Source organism: Schistocerca piceifrons, chromosome 2 (genome assembly GCF_021461385.2).
Source record: "Schistocerca piceifrons isolate TAMUIC-IGC-003096 chromosome 2, iqSchPice1.1, whole genome shotgun sequence".
In the NCBI taxonomy this organism is placed as follows: Eukaryota; Metazoa; Arthropoda; class Insecta; order Orthoptera; family Acrididae; genus Schistocerca; species Schistocerca piceifrons.
In genome coordinates, this window is record NC_060139.1 from 73,146,250 (window position 1) to 73,165,595 (window position 19,346).

Sequence of the window (19,346 nt, forward strand, 5' to 3'; positions counted from 1 at the left end):
TGCCCCAGGGCCGGACACCATCCACATTCAGATGTTGCAGCACCTCTCTCCTGTGGGCAAGCACTTTCTGCTTAACACGTACAACTGCATCTGGGCAGAGGGTATATTTCCCAGACGCTGGTGTGAAGCCACTGTCATACTCATACCTAAGCCCGGTAAGGACAAAAACCTTCCTTCTAGCTACCACCCCTCTCTCATACCAGCTGCGTTTGCAAGGTGATGGAATGTATGATTCATGCCCGGCTGGTATGGTGGTTTGAGTCTCGCAATTTACTGACAAATGAGCAGTGGATTTTGAGCACAGCATTCTGCAGTTGACCATCTCTTTACTTTGTCCACCCATGTCACGAATGGTTTTCTTGTAGAAATCCCAGACTGCGGCCATGTTTTTCGATTTGGAGAAGGCCTATGAGAGATGCTGAAGAAATAGTATCCTCCGTATTCTTTACACTTGGGGCTTCCATGGCCTCCTGCCCCGTTTCCTTCAGGAATTTTTACAAGATCGAGTTTTCAAGGTGCGTGTGGGTTCTGCCTTGTCGGACACCTTTATCCAAAAAAATGGTGTGCCTCAGGGTTCTGTTCTGAGTGTCGTCCTCGTTGCTATCGCCATTAACCCTATCATGGCCGGTCTCCCACCGGGCATCTCTGGCTCCCTTTTCGTTGACGATTTTGCCATCTATTGCAGTTCTCCATGGACCTGTCTCACTGAGCGACATTTTAAGCGGTGTCTTAGTCGTCTTTACTCCTGCAGCATCGCCAACGGCTTTCGCTTTTCCACAGACAAAACCGTCTGTATGAATTTCTGGTGATGCCAGTGGTTTCTCCCATCATCTTTACATCTTGAGCCTGTTGCCCTTCTGTTCGTTGAAACTACAAAATTCCTGGGGCTCATGCTCGATAGGAAACTCTCTTGGTCTTCCCATGTATCTTACCTGGCAGCTCACTGTACGCGTTTCCTCAGTGTCCTATGTGTCCTCAATGGTACTTCCTGGGGTGCCGATCGAACCACTCTCCTCCATTTTTACTGGTCCCTTGTCGATTCGAAACTAGACTATGGGTGCTTTGTTTATGCGTCTGCATGCCCATCCCTCTTACGCTGTCTCAACACTATCTACCATTGTGGCATCCGTTTGGCCACGGGCACCTTTTACACCAGCCCGGTTGAGAGTCTGTATGCTGAAGCCGCTGAACTACCCCTGTCCTACCACCATAAGTTTCTTATCAGCAGATGTGCGTGCCGTTTGTCTGCCATGCGTGGCCACCCAGCCTATGCCTCCTTCTTTGATGATTCCTTTGATCGTCAATATGGGGCTCGTCCTTCTTCTCTGTTACCTCCTGGAGTCCGATTTTGGCACTTGCTGCAGCGGCTTAACTTCACACTACCTGCACCTTTCCCTGTGCGTGTAAACCCTTCACCACCTTGGCTTCGTGAAGCAGCCCGTGTTAATCTTAGCCTTCATCCGCTTCCTAAGGACAGTATTCCAGCTTTGGTCTATCACCTTCAGTTTCACAACCTTCGCATGGAACTTTGCGATAGTACCTTTGTATTCACTGAAGGCTCTCAGACTGACCGTGGTGTCGGGTGTGCCTTCATCATTTGGCGCCCATGTCTTTCAATATCGGCTTCTGGTACACTGTTCAGTATTTACAGCCAATCTCTTCACCCTGTATCAGGCCACGGGGGAGTACATCCAGCAACACAGACTTTTCAGTTGTGTCCTCTGCTCAGGCTTATTCAGCACCCTTCAAAGTCTATGTGCGCTGTACACCACCCATCCCTTAGTGCAGTGGGTCCAGGAAAACTGTCAACTTCTCACTCTTGGTGGTGCCAGTGTGATGTTTCTGTGGGTTCCTGGTCATGTTGGTCTGCCAGGAAACGAGGCTGCTGACACTGCTGCCAAAGCTGTAGTCCTCATACCTATAGTCCCTCGGATGATCTCTGTGTAGTTGGCGTCTGTAAGGAGGTGGTGTCCCTTTGGCATCACCAATGGTCCTCACTTCACGGGAATAAGCTCCAGCTTATTAAGACTTTCCCAGCGGCTCGGACGGCCTCCTCTCGGCCCTCCCGCCCGGAGGAGGTTATTTTAACTCAGCTGCATATTGGGCACTGCCTTTTTAGCCATCATCATTCGCCAAGTGGTGCTACCCCACCCCTTTGTACTCATTGCATTCAAGTTTTAACAGTCAGCCACTTCCTGATGATATGTCCATTTTTTAACCTTTTACATTCCCACTTCAGTTTGCGCCTGAGTTATCAGCCATTTTAGCAAATGACGCGTGGGCTGTGGACCGCGTCTTACTTTTTATCCGCCAAAGCAATATGGCGAAGGCCATTTAATTTTTAGTTTTTGACCTCCGTTTCTGTATGGTGTCTTTTTTAGCCCTTTTCCCACATGCCTGTTTTTAGCTGTCTTCTATTATGTCAGTTGGGACTGACATACAATTATATCTTAAGTCCTCTCTGTCTTCGTGTTCTATAATTGTGACTCGAGTGCATATGATCCCAGCTGTTTTTGCGTCGTAAAGCAAAGCAAAACAAACCAAACAAACAATCAAAAACACACACACACACACACACACACACACACACACACACACACACACACACACACACACGGCACAGTCTCTGGCTGTCAAGGTCTGGCCTCAGCAGCCAAAGACAGTGCCATGTGTATGTGAGTTGCATTTGTTTGTGTGTGTGTGTGTTTTCTTTTGTCTGTTTCCAATGAAGGCCTTGTTGGCCGAAAGCTTACTTTCTGACAGTCCTTCTCTCGAGCCTATCTGCGACTCAGCATCTCTGTTACATGATAAGTAGCAGCTATCCTTTTCATAATGTTGTCATATTCCGTCTTGGATTTTCCATGACATGTTCATTTATTTTGTGTGTTATAAGCTGGCTATCTTGGGAGGAGGAGGTGGGACGTGTCCTATTAACCAGTGTGCCATGCGCCAATCGCAAGCTTTCGCTCCTAGAAAAGGGCCAGCTTATAACATGTAAATTATACTTGTTTTAACAGAAATACACATTTGTTGGTATATTACGTATGCTACTCATTAGTAATTAAAAATAAATTTACAGAGGCGAAATGTTCAGTTGTTTAGCCATCATTAAATCATTATTCTTGACTGCACTGTGTTGTCTCCTATCATCCCTATTATTGTCATTCTGATATTAACGTTTTATTGAGTGACAATAAGAAGCTTTTAGTTCAGTTTACAAACCTTGTTTATGAATAGGTGGTTACCTAATTGTGAACTTGTCTTATTCAAAATGCCAAAATTCTCAGTGTCATAGGAATGGAAGAAATCATATGTCTGGGTAAAAAAGTGATCCTCAAGGTATATTAATGAGATATATAGTATCTGCAAGAACGATTCATATTCTAAAACTATATTAATAAAACAAAAATTCAAAGAAAATTAATGAATAATGATGTATTTGTCTCGTGACAAAAATACTTGTGGCAAGTGACAGTACATGCTTATAAAGCAACTGATTAAGTCACCAAACGATTTAAAAAAACATGTTATATGCTTTGTGTTCACATTACCTCAACATTTACTGAAAGAGAATTACCAATGGTTGGTGTCAACTAGGACCGTTGATATTTTTATAAATATGGGAAGCTGGTTATCAATATTAGCCTTCAGTATGTCAGCAAAAGTATCGATATATTGAAGGAAAAAATATCAACATGTCAGCCTATAAAAACATCGGCCACACATTGTAAATATATTGCCAGTTTTAGAGTTGTGCAGAATTAGTATTTAATTTAGGGGTGACGAGACACTTCAACAAGAACAACAAACAACAGGATTAGCATTGCCACAACTTAACAAATAGCCTCTAGTCCCCTAATGTTACATCAGTGCCCATTCCCAACTGACCATGGTTGATTGGCTAATGGAGATGGGTGCCTTCAATAACTGCTTACACAACATTACTGATTTATGTAATTTATTAATAATAGTTCACTAAAAACAAGTCTTAAAACACTTCATAGAAAGGCTGGTTAAATAACTGTTCCTTTGATTAATTGGGTAATAAATTCTCAATCAATAACTGTAGCAAACATCACCACTTCCAAATAAAAACTTACAGAATCGTAATTGTAGAAAGGTACCTTACAAACTTCAAAATTCACTTTCATTTAACACGCAGATATAAAAACATATCCAAAACTCATAGTTAGCATATTTGTCAAATTCCAGTATTTATAACCCACTGAACTACAGTGCAGAACTGACAATTTCAAATCTGTCCAGTGAGTAATCCTGATAACAGAAAATTATGTTCACAAATAAGAAATATAATAACTTTATGACAATGCCCATCCAGCATTGGTCACTCTTTTACACAATCATAAATTGTGTTGAAAAGTGACGGCTACTGTTCAATCTCCACAGAGTTAAGTAAACTAACACCGCAGAAGTCACTGAAGGTTGATACACGTACTGTATTCCACTGCTTTCTTCTCCAATATCATGTCAGCCTTATTGTGGGCGAACATGCTACAGCCCAGCGTGTTTAGGTTGGGCCCACGCTGTCTTGTTTATCTGCCGTGGCAAAACACCCACAAACGACATCGGCCACAGCTCGCCATAAATTGCGTCCATACAATTGCAGAGCCCACGGCTTATCGTTCCACACCAGTGTTGACTTCCCATGTGTCTCGGTTTCACCATCAGTTCGTTACCACAGAGTGCCAAAATTATTAATGCACAATCCTAACCATCCGGACCCAAACACTCTGCCGTTCTGTCCTTCTCGCTCGGTACTCTCTAACCCTCCACTCCTCGTCGCCAGAGGGCCACCTGCTGCCATGCCGCCAACTCGGTGTCCCAGTATCTCAGGCGAGGCCAATAGCAGCCTTAACACTCATGCCCGGAACACAATGATGCCAAAAATCGGCGCATACTCAGCCCCCCCCCCCCCCTCCAATTGCCGATCACGGCTCCCTTAAGTTCCCAGAATGAATAAGTGATGGACCCGGCTTTATCTGAGAGAGATGAGCTGTTATTGTGTTTCCTTGCTGGGATCCATCAGCATAACAGTGACCAGTGTTATGAAATGACTAGTAACATATGGCCCGATGAAACGTGGGAGGAGTTTTTTAGTAATTGTATCCACCTTGCTGCACACGGCCTGGAAATTTTTTACATACCCTGAATCTCATAACTTATACGGGTATGGCTGCCGCTCCTCGTTGTAACGTTTTGCGCGAATCTGATGAGCCTTAAGAATTTTGCGCTTTGCCCTTTTCCACTGATTCACCGGCTGCTGAGGTTCAATGTGCTCAGGTAGCAGATCCCTAATGGACCATAGGTTACTCAGAGGAGCGGAAGTCCTTGAGTTCAATATTAGCTCCCCAGGAGTTGACAGATGCGTTTCATGCTTGGCCGTGTTAAAAACCATCATAAGCCAAGGGAGTGTGCGATCCCAGTTCTCGTGGTCTTTACTGTGATAGGCAATTAATGCCACCCTGAGATTGCGATTTACCCTTTCGGCATACGATGGGTTCAGGTAATAGGGAGTCGTGGTCCCATGGGTAATGCCCATTCCCGTGCAAAAGTTCTTAAACTCTCCTGAGGTAAAACATGAAGCATTGTCGCTAATCAAAGACTGTGGCAGCCCAAACATGCCATATATATTTTTCGAATTCTGAATAACAATTTCAGTCGTCGCTGCCTGTGGTGTGCGTACTGTAAGACCTTCGGTACACACACAATCAGATTATTTGACTTGTTGCTCTAACAAAGTAGGCGAGTGTCAGCAACATGTCTCATGGTCTTATCGTGGCGTGTTTATCTTCTGCCGTTAGGTCAGATGATACAAATGCCACTTGCACGCTTAGAGTAGCAGATTGACGGTGATCAACTTTAAACAGAACTTGATTAATTTTCACACACATTTATTAATACGGTAACAAGCATAAACCTTACGTAACTTGATTCTGGATGCTATTTACAATTGACAATCTGAAGTTCCTTTGGTCTTGATACGTCAATCTTATTCTCACATATCTCTGATACTTGACAAAGTGTCTATACATTTATCTTCATGGCTATGTACAGGAATATGATGATCTTCTTAGGTGCAGACCGAAACTTGACTATAGGCTGGTACAGACTAATGCAGCCTGGCTGATTGGAGGTCTGTACACTCGTTATAATACCTCGCGCATTCAGGTACCACTGCGCGAGTGTGATCCGCGAGGAGAAAAGGTTCTACATTTGCAGCAATCTCATTGGCTGCGTTACATATTAATACACAGATCGGTGGAAGCAGAATTTGGTCCGTCTCTAAGGCAGCACCATCTCGTAGTGCAGAGACGGACTAGCACTGCACCTGTGCTGTTGTGCTTAGCGGGGCGCGCTCTAGTGGGAAAGTTCTGTACGCGCTGACTACGCAGAACTGTGTACACAACACTGCCATAGTATGATACATCCAAGTAAACCTTGTGAAGGCATCAATAGATACTAGGATGTACTTATTGTCTTTCTTAGATTGAGGTAAAGGCCCTACAAAGTTTATATACGTTTTCTGAAGGGGATAGTCCACAGGTACGGATTCCAGCCACCCAACCCTACCATCCTGCACCAGTTTAGCAGCAGCACACACCTGACATGTACAAACATTGTGCTTAATATCTTTATCCATTCCCTTCCATGTGAAATGCTGATGAATTTTTTTTAAATATTCCCAAATGGCCATCCACCGGCGATTCATGAAAATATTTAAAAATGAAAGGCACCAAATCCCCAGTCACCACAATTTTGTAACCTTTATCGTTCTGAGCCTTGCAACACAATACACCGTCTCTAAGAGGTATGGCGTCACCACCTTTACTTCTTCAATTTTTTGTTTTCTCTCCCATACCTCATCATCCTTCTCCTGATATTCTCAAATGTCTTTAAACAGCTGTGGAAAATCAGTAAGAATCGAACTAATTCTCCATATGGAGGCACTACCTTCATCCAATTCATGACGATCATGTCGTATGTCAGGTTCCTGAAAAAGGCGGCTGAGACCATCAGCTACCTGGTTTTCCGATCCTTTAATGTTCTTGACCTGGAACTTAAATGCCAAGATCCTTGTTGCCCATCTAGCTATCCTTCTGGTCTTATGAGGACGTGCAAGGACCCAGCTCAGAGCCTGGTTGTCGGTCTCTGAGAAAAACTGTGTGTGTTCTAGATAATACCGAAATTTCTCCATGCCAAATAATACTGTGAGCACCTCCAGCTTGTAAATAGAATAGTTCTTTTCTAAATGGTTCAAAGCACACGAAGCATAGGCAATAGGCCTCCTTCCTGCGTCCCCTTCCTGAAGAAGGACCGCCTCCAACCACCTCATTTGAGGCATCAGTCTGAAGTATAAACAGAGCATCGAAATCAGGAAGCGCAAGTACTGGTGCTCATGCCAAGGACTGTTTTAGGGATTCCTGCATGGCTTCCTGTGAAGGACCCCACTCAAATTTTTGCCCCTTCTTATGCAAGGCATTCAATGGGGCCGTCTTCTCCGCAAACCCCGGAATGAAATTTGCTACCGCTGACACACTTCACAACCTCCTTCACATTTATAGTAATGGGCAACTGCTTTATAGCTCACAATTGTTCCTCAGCAGTGCTTATCCCCTCCGAAGAGACCACATGACCAGGGAAGTGCATAGATTCACGAGCACACTTCACCTTGGCTGGATTCACCGTAAGACCCGCCTTCCTTAACCTCACTAAAACCTCCCTTAAATGTTGATAATGTTGCTGCATGGAACCATCCAAAACAACAATGCAGATCGGGAAGAGATACTAATCACAATACCACTTTTTTATTCAAATCCCTATAATCGAACGTCGGGCGATAATTCCCATCAGGTTTCCGGACCAAATTACTTCCTAATCTAACATCTTTTCAATCTTTTACTTCAACAGTTTCATTCAAGGTGGAACCAGCCTATACGGTGCTTTCTTAATAGCATGTTATCAGATAATTCGATGTGATATCCCACGAGACACGTCACCCTCAACCTCTCCGTCAAAACATCCGGGAATTCACTACATAATCTCTGTATTTTCTCTTTCTGTGCTTATTCCAAATGTTCTAACCGCAACCCTTTCTCTTGTCTCTTTTCGGTTTGTAATGCCTCTTCACTAGTCACAACTGCCACAGAAACTTTCCCTTGGTGCTTACAAAATTCAAAACTCTTCTCTGGCTTAAATCTGAAGCCAAATTGCCTTGCACCCCAATCAGTCACCAAATCCGATCTTTTTAATAACATCAGCTTCTAGAATGCGTGTCGTGGCAAGCCTGCTTACCACTCGCATCCTCACCCTCCATGTGAAATCCCTAATTCTCAGTTTAGCTCATACGGCACCCTTCACTCTTACACTGGACTGATTTATTGCCTTGTATTTAACTGTATCCTTTTCTATTTTACTCCACTTACAAATAGCACTGTTAACGGTTAAACCAATTTTCTTCGATCGCCGTAATAGCACTACCAGAGTCCAACAACACACACACAGGTTCCTCATTCACAACACAGCATACAAAAGGTAAACCCTGTTCCTCCCCTCTACTTATTGCATAAATGTCTTTCCGTTCCATTCCTACCTCTTGTTGTAATTGTCAGGATGTCTTCGGCTTACTCTTTTACAATTCCTTCTAATGTGCTGAACACTTCATATGTTGCTTCAAAGAGGGTAATCCCATGGTAATTGCTGCACTCTGCCTTGTTGCCTTTCTTATGTAATTGGTAATTATTCCAGTGCTCCTATCCTAAGGCATGTCTTTCTTTATCCAAGTTTCCTTTATTAATTCATTAACAGTCGTCTCCATCTTCTTTCCCCCGAATTTTAATAAATTGCCTCCATGTCGTCCTCTGCAGCTGCTTTGTAATTGTTGAAGTTTTTTAACTGCATTCTTCACCTTCTCTAAGTCTGGTGGTTTCAACTTTCTGCACCTCCCTTCCCCATCCACTTCTGATTCTAATTCCAGTTCCAAGTTTAGTTCCTCCTCTTCCTCGTTGAAGATTACATGGATTTTAGTGATTGTACAGACGTGTTGAGCATGCATCTTGAGGACTATGGTCCCAACATTGTTTTTCAGAAATGGACATAGGCTCCATTCTTTCGAACAGGTGATATAGTATGTTTACCTATGCTTACATTTCCTTGTGCTTCATATGACACTTTCAGCATTACTTTTCATTGTTTGACCACTGTCTGAAGTGTTGAAACTGCAGGTCACCATATTTGTTCAGTACTAATTCCTGAGTAAACACAACTTCTGTAGACTTTCTTAATGTTCATTCTGCTAAGTGTTGTGGAAAGTTCTGGTAAAATGTAAAGAGTTTAGGAGCAAAGGAAACCACTCACTGAAAAGCAGAAGCATTGAGTCGTCAGCATGCAAACACAAAAACAGAGAGAAAACTTGCTAGCTTTTGGTGTACATAATTTCTCAAGCTAGAGACAGCTAGCAAGTTTTCTTACATTCTTTCTTTCTGTGTGTGTGTGTGTGTGTGTGTGTGTGTGTGTGTGTGGATATTCTTCAAAAGCTAGCAAGTTTTCTTTCTTTCTGTGTGTACCTGTTGAAAACTCAGTGGTTCTCCTATTCAGTGAATGGTCTCCTTTACATCTAAAGCATTTACATTCTGCCAAATGTGTTGTTCAAAAGTATTTGCTGAAGCTTTTAGATAGTTGCACAAGTTCATAGCAATTTTGTTTTGCATGTTGGTATTCCAGTTACTATGGGTTTATTTATCAATTGTCATTTTTTGTTTGTAGTTCTCTGCTGCTATCTGAGTGTACGTAGTGTAAGTTTGTCATTTGGAGATAGTGGATGCTAGAAAATGGAGTGCCAAGTTGAGAAATCAGAACATTTCTGACATATTCTTCTGTATGAGTTCAGTAGAGGGGTGACAGCAGCGAAGGCAGTCAGAAACATTTGCGCCATGTATGAGGATAATGCCATTGGACAGAGCTTGGCAAAAAAAAAAAAAAAATGGTTTTTTTTTTTTTTTTTTTTTTTTTTTTTTTTTTTTTTTTTTTTTTTTTTTTTTTTTTTTTAAGGAGGATCATTTTGACATCAATGACTACTTGTTCAGAAAAACCTTTGAGTGTTTGATGAACATTGTTTAAACACATTAATCCACAGTAATCCACTTCGGTGTACTCAAGAACTGGCAAATGTGAAGAAGTTGATCATTACATCATCATGTGAGACACTTGCATGTAGTGGCAAGATTAAAAAATCAGGGATATGGGTACCACATGCTCTAAGTCAAAATCACAAAAATCAGTGGGTGGCTATATGTGCATCTCTGCTTGCTCACCGTCAATTGACTTGTGAAAAACTTTTGACCTTTCCTATCCTTCATCGTTACTGGTAATGAGAATGGTATCTGTTTGCTAACATAAGGAAAAGAAAAGAATGTTTGAGCCCAAAGCAAGCAGCAACTTCCCATACAAAGACCTGAGCACATCCATAGAAGACCATATTATGCGTCTTATGGAACAACGAAGGTGTTGTGTGCTACGAATTGCTTTCCCAAGGTGTAACCATCACTGCTGACATTGTCAACAACTGAGAAGTATTGCAGATGCAATTCAAGAAAAACTATCAGGAAGACTACATAAAGTAATGCTATGCCTGCCTGGATTATGCTAGACTGACAAAAAATGCTATACAGGAGTTGGGTTAGAAAGTCATTCTGCACCCACCTTGTTCACCTGATCTTGTGCTTTCAGATTTTTACCTTTTTCACTGTCTATTGAACTACCTTCAAGGAACTTCCTTCCTGGATGAAAATGCACTCCGAACATTGCTTGACGAGTTCCTTGCCTTAAAACCGTCTGATTTCTGCAGCCGTGGAATCGGCAAGTTACCCCAGCATTGGCAGACTGTTGTAAATAGTGAAGGAGAATATATTATTCGTGACTGAAGTCTCTGTTATGTGTATCTATTGTGTTATTAAGCATATGGGAAAAAGCTACGAACTTACGTACTGGCCTAATAATGCTTCTTTTGTGAAGGGATTCGAGTTTTAACGTGTTGAGATCAAGGGCCTCTTCTGAAACATGTGCAGTAACTATTTTCAAAATCTAGTATCCGTATATGATTTGTCACAACCTGTTTTGGTGTACTGGAATTATGTTTACTGAGCCACTGCAGTTTTGTAATTGGTCTAATGTAAGCTCTTTGATAGCATAAGAAAGGCCAATGTGGTTGACATGACCTGGATATCAATTTCAAAAAAATTTTTACATTTTTTCTGCCTTTATTTTTTGAGATGACAGAGTGGTATTTAAATTGAGTCACTTTTCAGACATAACTTTTTTTAAAAAAGATGTGTAATTCTTTCAGATACTACTAGAGATTTCTTGCCTTTGAAATCTAGAAGACAATAAAGTGTTGCTTAAGCCATTTCATATAATTATTCCAATCTTTTTTATTAAACATCTGCTAACTGTGCCAGATTCATTGATGCTGTGGCTGCAGTTGTATGTTGTTAAGAGAAGCAACCATTATTGTAGTTACAGTATGTACTGTATCTGTTGTCTTTCTATGAATTGTTGATTGATTGCTGTTTTTGTTGTTACTATTGCCAAAGCTACAAAAGATCTTGATCTATTGTCATAGCATGTTGTGCTGCCAAGTTCAGATAGTTCTTTTTATTGTCTTGTAACAGAAACATATTCTTTCACTTCACAGGTTCACCATCTTTGACACACATTCCTGTTGAGGAAACACCTTTTATAAACCTCAGTCATATCCAGAAATGTGCATTAATTGCAGTAAAATGTATAAACTAATAAATTATTAGTCTCTAAGTAGAGTTCAACACTGATTGTTTCAGCATCCTGTGCATGAAATGAGTTAAACCTGATGTTTAGTTGCATACCAAATAAAAATTAAAGATGCCTTGACAGCCAGTGAGCAAGACTTGAGAAATCCAGACAGGTGGAACAGGGTCCAGAAAGTAGTGAAAGAGCAAGTAGAAGAAACAGTTGGTATAAGAAGAAAGGAAAGACATGAGTGGTTTCATCATGAATGTAGACAAGTTATAGAATATAAAAATGCAGCAAGACTGAAAATGTTACATAGAAAGACAAGAAGAAACATGAAGGTGTATAAAGAATTAAGGTCTAATGTGCATAGGACACATAAGAAAGAGCAGGAGTAGTACTAAAGGAACAGATTGAAACAAGAAAATTCTGTCATGCAGTAGGAAAGATGAGAAAAATTTTCAGCCAATACAAAATGCATGAAAAAATAAAAATGGTAAGATAATTAGAGACAAACTAAAGTATCGCAGAGATGGGCATAAGATTTTGAAGATATGCTGAATATGAACTCGGACCATGAATCCAAAAATTCACAAGAACAGCAAGAGAATGTAGAGGCTAGAGAGGTTAAAAGGGAAGAATCAGAGAGACCAACAATGCAGGATTTGAAGACGGTTATACATAAATTGAAAAGTAACCATGCACCTGATGAAGATGGGATAGGATGAGAATTTACGAAATTTGGTGGTCATATGCTAATATGTGAAATACGTGCACTAATAAATAGCATATGGAAAAATGAAAACATGCATGAGGACGGCAAAACTGAATAAGGTGCCATATACATAAGAGTGGAGAAAAGTTAGCTTGTGAAAATTATAAAGGAATAACTTTATTGGATACAGCCTACAAGATTTTTCCAGGGTGCTGAATGAAAGGATAAAGAAGTGCGCTGAGAATATTCTCAGAGATTACCAATGCAGTTTCTGACAAAGTAGAACCTTTTCTGATCAGATGTTTGTTATTAGACAAATAATAGAGAAATTTTGGGAGTGTGACGAGATGTCCACTTCCTGTTTACTGATTTTAACAACCTTTTGATAGTGTTAACTAGCCAGCATTGTATAACATACTAAAAGAATTGGGCATCTGTGATGTGCTAAGAAGGTTAGTGGAGTTAACAATTATGGACACAAAGGCAAAAGTAAAAGTTAGCAACAAAATGATCAAGAGCTTTAAGTTTAAAGATTGAGTGAAACAGGGTGACAGTGTCTCTGCAGTCCTGTTCAACTTAGTGCTGTATAGTGTGATACAATAAATAGATAGAGAGAGGAACAGTAATGATGAAATTCAGTCATATATGTGCATATGCAGATTATTTTGCAATTGTGGCAAAATATCTAAACACCCTTAAAGAATTGTATGAAATAGTGGAAGCAGAAGAAAGAAAAATATGACTTATACTGAGTGAAAACCAGATCAAATACATGGTAATGTCCATTTCTGAGGAATGCACAACACTACATGACCTCAAGGCCCCTAAGAAATGTTTTAGAGCTGTCGGCTGCTTCAGTGACTTAGGTGCCCTCTTGATCAGTGATAATAATGTGAGACAATGTATTAGAGAATGATACAAGCAGGAAACAGCCTATTATGCAGACTTACAGGTTTTAAAGAATTCTCTATTAGAAGGTCAACCAGGTCAAGAGTATGCTATTCCCTTGTGTGACCAGTTGTTATATATGGGTCAGAAATGTTGACAACGACAGAAGCAGATCTAAACAACCTAAGGGCATTTGAAAGGAAACCCTACCAAAAATTTATGAGCCCATGAGAGGGCAGGTGGTGGGGAACAACGTACAACCATGAAATACAAGAGCTTATAAAAGGGAAAGATATAGTGAAAGTTGTTGAATCACAAAGAAAATGGTGGTTAGAACATATGGGGAAGATGACACATGTCAGGATGCCCAAACAAATTATGAAAGGCAGATTGTACTCCAAAACAAGGAAGGGCTATGCAAGAGCTAGGTGGTTTGAAAATGTTGGCTTACCTTATCAAGATGGAGATCCAAGAATGGAAGAGAAAAACAAAGATTTGTGGAGGAAGATTGTTAAGAAGGCAAGGCCCATCAAGCACTGTAGTGAAGAAGAAGAAGAAGAAGAAGAAGAAGAAGAAGAAGAAGAAGAAATGATGATGTTGATGATGATGATGATGATTAGTTAACGTAAGTCTGTTTCCCAGAGCCTGTGCTGAGGTTATTAAGCTTGATGTGCTACCTGTCATGTGTAACAGTGACTTACGGCGGGGTTTCACACAGCAAGGATTACTTGCTGTGACTGAGCAGCGTGCATCCACATTAAAGCAGTTAAGTAAAGGTATTTGCTACATCTGATTTATGGTTTCCAGCACCTTTGGTGGTAGCCTGTATCATTGACACAAGTGGTAGTTCCATATCTGTCAAATCAATTGATTCTTTGGAGGGCATCAAAAGAGGTCTGAACAGTTAACTAAACCTGGCTCTACTGATGTGATAATTATCGACAGAAGTGGCAGACCTATTCATCTGATATATTGTATTTTCTCCACCATTCCTTTTCTTTTTTCCAAATTTATTCATTTCCTCCCGTCTTTCAGGGTTTTGTCCTGCTTGATGGAGAAGCTTGGCACTGACCACATGAATGAAGCATGTGAAACAGCACTTCTTCAGATCCAGTATTTTGTTGCTCGAGACTTTAAACTAGACCCACAACTCTTTAGGAACTGTCGTGAAGATGCAGCTCGTTTATGCCACGCAAAGAGATTTTGGATTGATGCAGATGGTCAAATGGACCCTGAACGTGGCCCCTTGGTGCTGCCTTGCCTGTATCGCTATGCTTATCACACTCAGGAAACATTGAAAGTAAGCAGATTCTTTATAATCTAGATGTACTTTTATTACAAAAATTGTCACACTGCATTTTTGTTAATTATTAAACATGGTTTGAAGCGCATGAGTATGCCACTGATTGTGAAGGGTTACACGCAGTGTCAGGAAGAGAGGAAGAGGGTGTAAAATGTGTGAGACAAGTGGTATCTGTAGCAGCAGACAGCTATATCTTAGCCGGCCGCGGTGGTCTAGCGGTTCTAGGCGCGCAGTCCGGAACTGCGCGACTGCTACGGTCGCAGGTTCGAATCCTGCCTCGGGCATGGATGTGTGTGATGTCCTTAGGTTAGTTAGGTTTAAGTAGTTCTAAGTTCTAGGGGACAGATGACCACAGATGTTAAGTCCCATAGTGCTCAGAGCCATTTGAACCATTTTGAGCTATATCTTAAGTGAATGTTGTATGGTCTGGACTATTACAACAGACCTAATTTAATAAAAAAAAGTTATCAGGGACTATTTATTTATTTTGTTTATTATTGCTGATGAATTACATCCATAGAAAAAATATGTTGTCTTACCTTAAATCACTTTTAATATACCTCTGTTAATGCCTGTAACTTCATACAGCTGAAATCTGAATGTCTTGCTGAGATACGTAGAGTTATGCGCCAGAGGGCTGTTAGTGTTGATCTGTTGCCTGAGGTGGAGGAAGTATGCATGGAAGACATAGCTATTCACTGTTACGAGAAGACTGGAAAGGGTGAAGAAATGGTATGCCTACAGGATAATCTGGAACGGTACGTAGCACTAAGCCCCTAAAGACTGACACATTTTTTTATTTTAATATAGTGGAAATTAATAACTTATTCTGCTTGTTATTTCCAGTCTTGATCCTAAGTGTAAAACTGCAGTTGCAAATTTCACAGAAGAACAGGCAGAGCACATTGAACTGAATCCTATAATTCTCTCAGTCTGTCAAAAAGTCATGGAGAAACATTGTGAAGCAGAACTGGAAACTGGCAAGGATGAGGGAGATGTTATGGATTGCCTCATTGCACATAAAAATGAACCTGATGTCAGAACAAACTACAAATGTAGAGCTGCTGTTGAACATTTTCAGCTTATATCCTTAAAAGATTACCATTTCACGTACAAATTCAAAGAAGCATGTCGACAATCTGTCATTCGCTACTGTCCTGCTATTAAGACAAAGTAAGTTTGCTTTTCTTATTTGTTATTCTCTCTTTTGCATATTAAGGCCCTCATAAAGGATTAGAATTATTTGTCAAATTCTCTTTTATGGATGTGTCAAACAAGCTTGTACACATACCAACAAAATTTGTCAGTTGAACCTCACTTTCGAAGCAGATGCTGTTCATGTGCGATATATTTTGACACAAGGGGATTGGCAACAAATGCAGATAAATCATTCCTGTAACACTGTCTCTGGCACTGTGTTTGAAGAAGAAGAAGAAGAAGAAGAAAGCAAGGTGCTGGTCCAGGGAATGGTTTAAAATGAGAAGGAAACATATTAAAATGTTCCAAAGGAAATGGTACGATCGAAACCTGTTGATTATGTCAACTGTCTGTGGACGGACAGCCAAACTTCTGATAATTGTTTTACTTCGCCTCACATTCAAAAGGAAGACAGAAGTATAAAATTATTTATTCTCTTCTACTTGGCCCTCTGATGACAATTCGTTAAACTACAACAACATGGAAACGTACAGTCTACATCATATGTTGAAGAACTGGAGCACTTCAGGTGTTTTATGTTATTACTATCCTGCTTGGATATTGTGTGTGGAGTACTGATTTTTTTTCGTAACTTCTTTCTGTCTATTGTATGGACGCAAAAGATGAGACGCACTACCACGTTGATAAATGCCAGTGCTATTCTGTTTTTATCCTTGATCGTAGTTTCCATAGTTGTGGAAACTCGTGATACTAAGAAAAACATTGTAATAGAACTACTTTTCACTAAAAGCGTGCAGTGAAACGTAAGTGCAAACAACATCCATCACCTTGTCAAATTTTCTGTCATTCAGAACTCCTGTTAAACTTCAGCACTGTAAGTGTGCCAATATTTGGCAAACATAGGAAGATTAGACAAATTATTTGACTGCGTACTGGGGCCTTAATAAAGCTGAGAATGAATCAGTGTAGAAAGTGAGTGAACTCTCTTTTTCTGTAAATAATTTCCACTGTGTTCATGTTGATACGATCTTCGTGAAGAAGTCACCTTTGGGGCAGAAAGTGAAATATTTTATGCTAATTAATAATGTTACCTCACAAATAAATGCTACTGCTCTTACTTTCATAGCAGCTGAGTTATAGCACAACAATTAAGCTTATAAGCGCATAAATCCTGAGGAACAATCAAATGTATATAAAAGAAGTAGAAAACCATGAGGTTTGGGTTATTTCATAGATTCGTAGTTTCAATCTGAAGCAGTTGGCATCATAGCAGGGTGTTTCCATAAATGTTGACAAAATGCTTGATTTTGTAGAACATTGAAATTTTAAATTTTGCTGTTGCACTTTTTGTTGTACTGCCTTTGCTTGGCTTGTTGACTGATTGTCACAATTATTCATTTGTACCTATGGCCAGTATCGGTCGTCTGCTTACACTTTTACTTTTGTGTAACACAGACTTACCATTCTTTTTTAGCTTGAGAATTTGGCATTATTATGTTTTAAACAAAAAGTTCAGTTGACAGTTAGTTTATGTATTTTCAAACTTGCTACATGGATGATAGCGGAACAAACACTGGTAGCAGTTACTTCTGTAAAATATCTGGGAGTATGCGTACGGAACGATTTGAAGTGGAATGATCATATAAAATTAATTGTTGGTAAGGCGGGTACCAGGTTGAGATTCATTGGGAGAGTGCTTAGAAAATGTAGTCCATCAACAAAGGAGGTGGCTTACAAAACACTCGTTCGACCTATACTTGAGTATTGCTCATCAGTGTGGGATCCGTACCAGGTCGGGTTGACGGAGGAGATAGAAAAGATCCAAAGAAGAGCGGCGCGTTTCGTCACCGGGTTATTTGGTAACCGTGATAGCGTTACGGAGATGTTTAATAAACTCAAGTGGCAGACTCTGCAAGAGAGGCGCTCTGCATCGCGGTGTAGCTTGCTGTCCAGGTTTCGAGAGGGTGCGTTTCTGGATGAGGTATCGAATATATTGCTTCCCCCTACTCATACATCCCGAGGAGATCACAAATGTAAAATTAGAGAGATTAGAGCGCGCACGGAGGCTTTCAGACAGTCGTTCTTCCCGCGAACCATACGCGACTGGAACAGGAAAGGGAGGTAATGACAGTGGCACGTAAAGTGCCCTCCGCCACACACCGTTGGGTGGCTTGCGGAGTATCAATGTAGATGTAGATGTAGATAACATTATGGGAACTGGTAGGCAAAATAATGTTGTAGCAAACCATCCAGATAGTTTTTTCCATAAATTAAAAGTAAATACCATGATATGAAAGATTACCCTTTTATGATCTCTTACGTGTTAAAACTTGTAGTTTATAGATGGATATTTCTTTTTCACTAGTTTTATGTATTTTCGTTGTGTGTTTGAGAAGACTATGAAGACAGCTAGAAGGAGGAGGTATTCAGACAGTTTTACTTTGCATATATGCAATAGATTTGACCAACTGTCAGAGTTGAGTGGAGGGGAGTGTCTTGTAGGTGTATGTGTAGGAAACATGCAGCAGTCCTCAGCAGTTAGGAGGCCCAAATCAGTTGCAAAGTGCAACAGAAAGAAGAAGACTCTGTTGCTAGGTAGTTCACACGGTAGAGGTATGGGCCAGCAGTTGCAGGAAATGTTGGGGAGTGAGTACCAGGTCACCAGCATTAATCCCCAGGGATCAGTGTTGGGGCCGGGGCCACTCCTGTAATTCTAAAATATTTCTGTTTGCTGACGACACTAATTTGGTAGTAAAGGATGTGTACAACATTGGCTCAGTTTCAAATAGTGCAGTTCATGACATAAGTTCATGGCTTGTAGAAAATAAACTAATGCTAAATCACAGTAAGACTCGCTTTTTACAGTTTCTAACACACAATTCAACAAAACCTGACGTGTTTTTATTTCACAGAATGGGCATATAATTAGTGAAACTGAACTCTTTTGCAGAAAGGTGTTCTGTATATTGCTGCACCCATTTTCAGTAAGCTACCACGAGAATTCAAAAATCTTAGCTTCAATCCAGGCACTTTTAAATAAAAACTGAAGAGTTTCTCATGGGTCACTCCTTCTATTCTGTTGAGGAGGTCCTTGAATAAGTAAGCTGATTCTTATGTTATATTGTTGATTGTGTTTACTTAAACTTGTAGCATGACATTTTTGGGGTCATAAACATTTTACTTTATCTGTTATTACTTTTATGTTTCAATTTCATGTACTGACACATTTCATGACCTTGGAGATTTGCTCCTCAATTTGGTCCTACAGCACTAGACGTGTAAATAAACAAATAAAATCTTTTTTGAGTTGTTTGTGATGCATCCAGAAATTACAAACAAGGGTAGAAGGTTGCTAGTGTAGATTGTATTTGAACTTAATCTTTTTGCTGTTTTACTCATTTGTGTTTTATTCATGCCGCTGTAGTGATTCTTGTGCTCTGTATATCAAATAAGCTGAAGATGCAAAATGATTGTTAAACAACATTATTGCTGAGATTT

The 19,346-nt window shown here is 40.4% G+C and overlaps 1 protein-coding gene across 1 annotated transcript in view; it reads left to right on the plus strand.

Annotated features, from left to right (window-relative positions):
• The window catches only part of LOC124776288 (Golgi apparatus protein 1), a 160,809-nt gene that overhangs the window by 57,413 nt on the left and 84,050 nt on the right, over nt 1–19,346 (plus strand). The window contains exons 7-9 of the mRNA XM_047251197.1: nt 14,423–14,687; nt 15,279–15,448; nt 15,537–15,863. Coding sequence (XP_047107153.1) covers nt 14,423–14,687; nt 15,279–15,448; nt 15,537–15,863 — 762 coding nt within the window. The remainder of the gene's footprint in view (nt 1–14,422; nt 14,688–15,278; nt 15,449–15,536; nt 15,864–19,346) is intronic.